Below are 7,380 nucleotides of genomic sequence, written 5' to 3'. Positions count from 1 at the left end.
GTTCGATTCCGGTCAAGGGCATGTACCTTGGTTGCAGGCACATCCCCAGTTGGGGGTGTGCAGGAAGCAGCTGATTGATGTTCCTCTCTCATCGATGTTTCTAACTCTCTAGCCTTCTCCCTTCCTCTCTGTGGAAAATCAATAAAATATATTTAAAAAAATAAAATAAAATAAAATAAAATGCTTTTTTTCCTGTAGATTCTACTAGTGTAGTACAGGTGTTGGCAAAATTATATTTGAGAAATATATGACCTACACATAAACATCTACAGATTTAAATCTAAAGAAACTGATTTTTTTTGCCAGTGTTACCATTCTTGGAACACAGCCACACTCATCTGTTTACACATTGTCTATGGCCTCTTTCACACTCTAACAGTAGAAATAAGTAGTTGCAACAGAGAGCACAATGACAATATTTTGTATCTGGCCCTTTACAGAAAAAAACTTCTAAAACAAACATTAATGAAATGCAAGTTTCCTGATATCTTACATTGTTTTTATCACTTTTCCTGATATATTTGAAAACATATCCTCTAAATACTAGAATATGCCATTAAAACAATTTTGGTACTGTTGGTCATATAACTAAAAACATCTCAATGGCTTAAGTCCAAAAATAATATGGTCTTCAATCGAGTAAACATATGTCATTAAATTAATTCAAGCAAATATACTTCCTAGTAGAGTTAACACCATTTAATAGTTATTAAACACTGGAAGACTTCAGTAACATTGGGATGTCAATTTTTAAAAATGTATTTTTATTGATTTCAGAGAGGAAGGGAGAGGGAGATAGAAATAGAAACATCAATGATGAAAGAGAATCATTGATTGGCTGCCTCCTGCGCGCCCCCTACTGGGGACTGAGCTTGCAACATTTCTAACCCTATTTATTTATTTATTTATTTATTTTAAAAATATATTTTATTGATTTTTTACAGAGAGGAAGGGAGAGGGATAGAGAGTTAGAAACATCGATGAGAGAGAAACATCATCGATCAGCTGCCTCCTGCACATCTCCCACTGGGGATGTGCCCGCAACCCAGGTACATGCCCTTGACCGGAATCGAACCTGGGACCTTTCAGTCCGCAGGCCGACGCTCTATCCACTGAGCCAAACCGGTTTCGGCGAGATATCAATTTTGAAGTTAAAATAGTTTAGCATTAAAAGTTGAAAGGAGCCGAACCGGTTTGGCTCAGTGGATAGAGCGTCGGCCTGCGGACTGAAAGGTCCCAGGTTCGATTCCGGTCAAGGGCATGTACCTGGGTTGCGGGCACATCCCCAGTGGGAGATGTGCAGGAGGCAGCTGATCGATGTTTCTCTCTCATCGATGTTTCTGGCTCTCTGTCCCTCTCCCTTCCTCTCTGTGGAAAAATCAATAAAATATATTTAAAAAAAAAAAAGTTGAAAGGAAAGGATTTATTTCTGGTCTATGTCTGCCGTATCTGAGCTACCATGTTCAACACACTTTAAGGAAGCATTTTGAACAAGGAAAACAATAATTTCTTCAATTTAGTCATACATACATGTACCAAATAGCCCCCCCCCCCCAAAAAAAAGCAAAAATCATATAATGGCTTCAAAACTTCTGCCCTTGGCCCTAGCAGGTTTTGCTCAGTGGATAGAGCTTCAGCCTTCGGACTAAAAGGTTCCAGTTCGATTCTGGTCATGACCATGTACCTTGGTTGCAAGCTCAATCCTCAGCCCCCAACCAATCGACATGTCTCTCTCACATCAATATTTTTTTCTCTCTCTCTATCCCCCCCCCCCCGCCCCCATTCCCTTCCACTCTCTCTAAAAATTAATGGAAAAACTATCCTAGGATGAGGATTTAAAAAAAAAAGGACCAAATAGTAGATCTGGAACATTTTCATTTAATCTTTCAAACATAAAAGCTAACACATAGGAAAGCAAATTACTTATTACTAATTTTTTACATTCTGTACCTATTTTCCCCTCTCCCTTCCCAAAGATTAGTTTATCACTGACAAAAGATCAAACCTTATTTCATAAAATTAAAGAAAACAAAGAAGTCTTCATTGTATATATAGAAGATAAGAAATCCTTTCCCTACCCAATACATTCTAATACAAAATTTTTTTAAGTTCCTCAAAGGAATATTGAGATATTTCTTATGTTTTACAATAAAATGATAGGTTATGCTATTCATGACAGAAAATTAATTTAGCAAGTTGATAAAAACAGGTATGGAAACACTGCAAAGGAAACAGGAGAAAAGTTAAGTATAAAATAAGGTTAAAATTTTCTTTCTTTAAATATTATATTGAAGTCAACTCCTACATAAAAAGATGAACCAATCCACAATATTCATTAAAATTTCACCAAAATCATAATATACATTAACTTAGTTTTTAAGAGAGCTCTCAGCTTAAATATTTCCACTTATATTTTTCATCTTCAACATTAAACTTCCAACATAAAAATTTTATGACATCTATTTGTTTTCTCAGAAGCTTTTTCTCAAAACAAAGAAATTATTTCCAAGTTAAAATTTTCATGCTGTTTCTTCAAAATTAAATTATTAACAGAACCAGAAACTACCCAAGAGCTATTTCTAAATATTATTAAATTTAAAGCCTAGCCTACAAAGCCTTTTCTCATTTTTCTCTTAATTTCTTTTTTACAGCACTGTAGTCACAAATATTTTAGTAAAAAAAGAGTATTTCCTGCCAAACATTTAAAGAAATTAAGTTTTTAATGCTCCGTGTAAGAAAGTACACTAAAGGCTAGAACTTTCTAAGGTGAATGTTAATACACATGAAATCAGCAATGGAATGATATAAAAGTTTGAGTGATTTTTTAAAATTATACATCCTTATAATATGAAAACATATCCCTTTATAATCAGAACTATGATCTCTTTATTAATGTAAATCATCAGATAATTTCTAATAAAACAATCCATAGTATTTCAAATTACAAAGAAATGTTTCCTACCTTGCCTGCTTCTCTTTCTAAGTCGACATATTCCCGGCTAGGTGTTTGTCGCTGTTCTCCCTGCCAGCTGGCCGGAAAAAACTGGAGAGACAGATTGGTTCCTGTGGCCACAAAAGCCTTTTAGAAAAATCAATACAAACAGGATCAGGAGCAGGACATTACATAAATTATGCAGGCAGTCATTTATTTTTACATCAGTTTCTGTCTTAAGCCAGGCAGCACCAAGAATACTTAAAAGTAAAAAACATGCACTCATCATTTTTCTTAAGTATTAAGTTACAAACATCTGATTCCATTTTGAGGACATTTGCCATTGGCTGCTTAAATATAAAATCAAGCCATGGAAATCAATACTTTCTTTCAGGTCAGTTCTTGCTGACGTTAGGATTGTGCATTGCTAATGTCTAACCAGAAGCCACCATCCCTGAATTTAAAAACTTTTATTTTTAAAGTGTGAAAATCACTGAAGATCTAAACATGTTGAATTCTAAAACATACAATTTAAAGTTGTATAAATGGGACATTTTAATTTTTCTTGATAGCCCTTGCTCTAAAGCCCATGTTAAAAATGCACAGGACTGTCCACTTCTGATAAACCATACATTAGCATGTGCCCTGACAGCACTTCCCATTCTCTCTAAAACCTTGGGTGATTAAAAAAAAACACACACACACAGCATTTTCTAAAATCTGACTTCAGGATAACTGGATCTGACTATTACAAAAGAGTATTCATCTAATATTTATAAAAGATTAGGATAGCTCAACAGACAGAACAATCTAAATCCATTGCAATGAAGTGTCAGTGTAGTCCCTGAGCAATTTAACTATATGTCCCCCCAAGTAAAAAAATGGAACACTGTCCCTTTTCCCCAAGGGAAATTAAGAAGTAAAAAGCATTTTGAAAAAACAACACATTTTTTATCATCTAAATGTAAATTTTCTTTGTTGGAATTTTTTTATTAATTAAAATAGAATGTTTTTGTTTTATTTTACCAATTAAAGTTGTAAAGCATAAAGCTTTCAAGCAGAGTCTTCATCTGAAAGGGGTTCACATTCTGGCGATTTGTTCAAAGCCTTTAGCTGATTCAACTATCCTCTAGTTCTCCTGATGATTAACAGCTTAGATTTTTTTAGAGGTAAAAACTATACTTCCTATTTTTATTACTGGTACCGTTAGGTACAATTGTCAACCTAACTGCTAAATTTCTACAGTTTTGATAGCATTTCCCTAATCAACTGGGATACCCTTTCTTATGAACAGACACTAAACAAACGTCATTACAATATTAACTTAAAAAAATCTTATCCCACTATTAGCTAAGTTTAAAAAACAATCAAGTGAAATTAAATAGTTTAAATTAAAAGTAGACTGCTAGCTATGTCCTTAGGCAAGTTACTTAACTCTACCTCAGTTTCCTCACAAATTAATATTTGTAAAGTGCTTAGAACAGATCAAGTAAATGATATATAAGTACCTGCTAAATAAAAGGAATAATTTTGAGCTAACCTTTTCCACCCTCAGATAATTAAATTCTCAGAGCACAGTGGTAGCAAATAAGAGATTCAGCCCATGAAATGAAGCCTTGTATCAAAATCTCCCAGGCAAGTTTCTTCAGTATTCACCTAGTAACAAATCCTTCCACCCACTGTACCCCAAATCAGCTCTACGCTCAGTAAAAACAGTCTACAGATCTTATTACCTCACCTCCTGTCTGAACACCAACCTCAGAAGAGATTTCCTGCTTCCTCACTTCATGCCCATTATCTCATCAAGATCCCTCTCTCTGAGATAGAAGTGATAAAAAAAAACAGATCATTCTAGAATAACATTTCCCAAATTTATTTGACCACAGAACTCTTTAATGGAATACCTATACATACATGAGCTCAGAAAATTATCTTCGAAAACATAAAAATGCTACACCGGCATCCCTGTCTATATGTAAGATTTCCAGATTGCCCCGACTATATTTTATGGTTTCATAAATTATAAAACAGCACACATTGTGCCAATCCAACATAGTTTTTATCCTTCCATTTTCAGGATTAAAAATATATGGTTTTGTCCTGGCCAGGTAGCTCAGTTAGTTAGAGCATTGTTCTGACACTCCAAGGTTGTCAGTTCAATCTCCAGTAAGGGCATATACCCAATGAATGCATAAATAAGTGGAACAACAAATCAATCTCTCCCCACCCCATCTCTTTCTCTCTCGAATCAATAAAATAAAATTTTTAAAAATATACACATGATTTTTACTGTTCTCCCAGTAGAGTCACCATACCTATCATAAGTATTTTTTTCTTTTATTAATCAGTAGTGTTGAAGACATCTCCAACACTTTTACTATAGTAAGAACTTACCGGGGGAATAAATCAGTTTACCAAATAGAATAGATTCTATCCCTCACCCATGATCACTTTTATTCATGCTACCATAAAATCTGGGTAAGTTTTATAGTTAAGAAGAGATGAGCATCACAGAGCTTAGGTTGGGAATAATTGTGGGAAATATGTATATTTTTTACAGTATATAACTGCTGTCAAAATAGAGGCCAAAGAATGCCTTTTCCATATCTATTTTCCCATAACCAAAGAGGTAAAAGCTACTGCCTGTTCATAAGTCAAAAGACAAATTTTAGGCATTACATTAAGTAACCTCTAAACTGAATTAATCAAGTACCTATGATGCAAAAGGCATTGTGCAAAGTAACTGCATAGAGGGGAGTATATTAATGAATATACCACAGAATTAATGTGGTCTCCACCCTCTAGGAGATAAGAATACCATACTGTAATTTACACGTGGAGAGCATTGAATTTAAAGGGGGGAAACTAGAGAGGGTAATGTGAAATTCCTTACCAAATATAAATAGTTACATTATTCAACAAATTAAGACACATATGCCATCTTAAGAGCAAATTTTTCAATGTACCTTCAACTTTTAATACTTGTCAGATATTAAGAACTTATTAAAATTTGTAGGATGAAATATTAGGAAGAGAGGAAGAACTAGAACATCTGTCTGACTTATCCCTGGAAAGTCTATGACAAATACAAGCCACCTATAAAATATTACAGCAACATTATAGTACAGTAATTCAGATACACTGCAGGTTAAATTATATTCCCAGTTCATAATTACATGCAGTAAAGGTCTGATATGACAGAAAAACTGTTAATAGCTAGTCTTCATTTGGTTTTCAAAAAACCCCCAGCTTTACAATAGTCCTAACAATAGTCTGTATCTCATCTTTTATATCAATTACCTCCAGGAAATCCACTGGTTAGGTATACCATCACCTTTTGCAAAAGAAACACATGCAAAGGATGATACAATTACTGGACTGAGTAATAAATGATTCTTTTACCACTCAATAACAAAACCAAAAAATATTTGTCTTACACATTATAGTCATATGATTACAACTACTCAAGAAATTTGGCAGTGGACTAAAAGCAGGAGCTTTTCTTTCATAACATGCAATAATCACCAACTGTTCTAGAGCTCCTGGTAAATTTAGCCAGTATCTTCTCATTTTCTGTAATATGATTCTAAAAAATCTTCATTTTAAATATGGAAGTAACCTTTAAAAATAAATTTGGTTTTGTTGGAGAAAATTTAATGTATGCAAATCATGTATCAATAAAAATAAGTAGATGCTCTATAAAGGAGGTGGGAGAAGTAAATGTACCAATATGTCCTCCCATTGTTAACCCAAACTCAAACTGCACAGTAGCTTCAAGTCTCTTCAAATGCAATGGGCCCAATCCCAGAGTAGATAATTTTCGGATTCCATCACAGAGTATTTCAACTTTTTTTTTTTTTTTTAAATAATCAACCTTTCCTTTCTTCCCACCCACTCTTTGGCTTCCTCATTCCCCCTTCATTAGCACCTCCACAGGACAAATCAAAAGGAGATAAGGGAAACTAGAACACTTTTTTTTTTCTTTTAACATCAGGTTTGGTGGAGGCAAAGCACCAAATCTACCACCTATAACACGGCCTCAAGATCAACTGTGGTTTTTGAAAATCCATGCAGCACAAACGGGGTATGCTTTTTAGCTTTGGAAAAAGAAAAAAAAAAGACGATAATGGTTTCTCTCTGATTCTCCTAGGGTTTAACATTCTAAGAAAAGATCGCGGCACGTTCTTTAGGGCATTTTTTTTTTCTCTATAAGGACAATAGATAACTGGCGTAAAGATTTATTATTCTGAGCTATGCTGGGAAGGAGAGAGCTTCACATACAGACTTACCAACACACTATCTTGCAGGAGCCAGATCCTTGAATGAAGCCCAGTTCTTTTTCCGAATGGGTGTTTCCTGCCTTGGAAACACCGACCCCTTTCTCGGATCACAGCCTACACCTAACCTGGCCCGGCTCGGTCCGCCTCGGGTTTCCGTGCGCCGACGGC

The 7,380-nt window shown here is 34.8% G+C and overlaps 1 protein-coding gene across 1 annotated transcript in view; it reads right to left on the bottom strand.

Annotated features, from left to right (window-relative positions):
- The window catches only part of CBFB (core-binding factor, beta subunit), a 71,417-nt gene that overhangs the window by 45,450 nt on the left and 18,587 nt on the right, over positions 1-7,380 (bottom strand). The window contains exons 2-3 of the mRNA XM_014547797.1: positions 7,222-7,326; positions 2,963-3,079 (exon numbers count right to left, since the gene is read on the bottom strand). Coding sequence (XP_014403283.1) covers positions 2,963-3,079; positions 7,222-7,326 — 222 coding nt within the window. The remainder of the gene's footprint in view (positions 1-2,962; positions 3,080-7,221; positions 7,327-7,380) is intronic.

The sequence above is a fragment of the Myotis brandtii genome, unplaced genomic scaffold, assembly GCF_000412655.1.
Source record: "Myotis brandtii unplaced genomic scaffold, ASM41265v1 scaffold486, whole genome shotgun sequence".
Lineage (NCBI taxonomy): Eukaryota > Metazoa > Chordata > Mammalia > Chiroptera > Vespertilionidae > Myotis > Myotis brandtii.
Note: the sequence above shows the minus strand (reverse complement) of the source record. Positions and strands in the feature narration are given on the sequence as shown.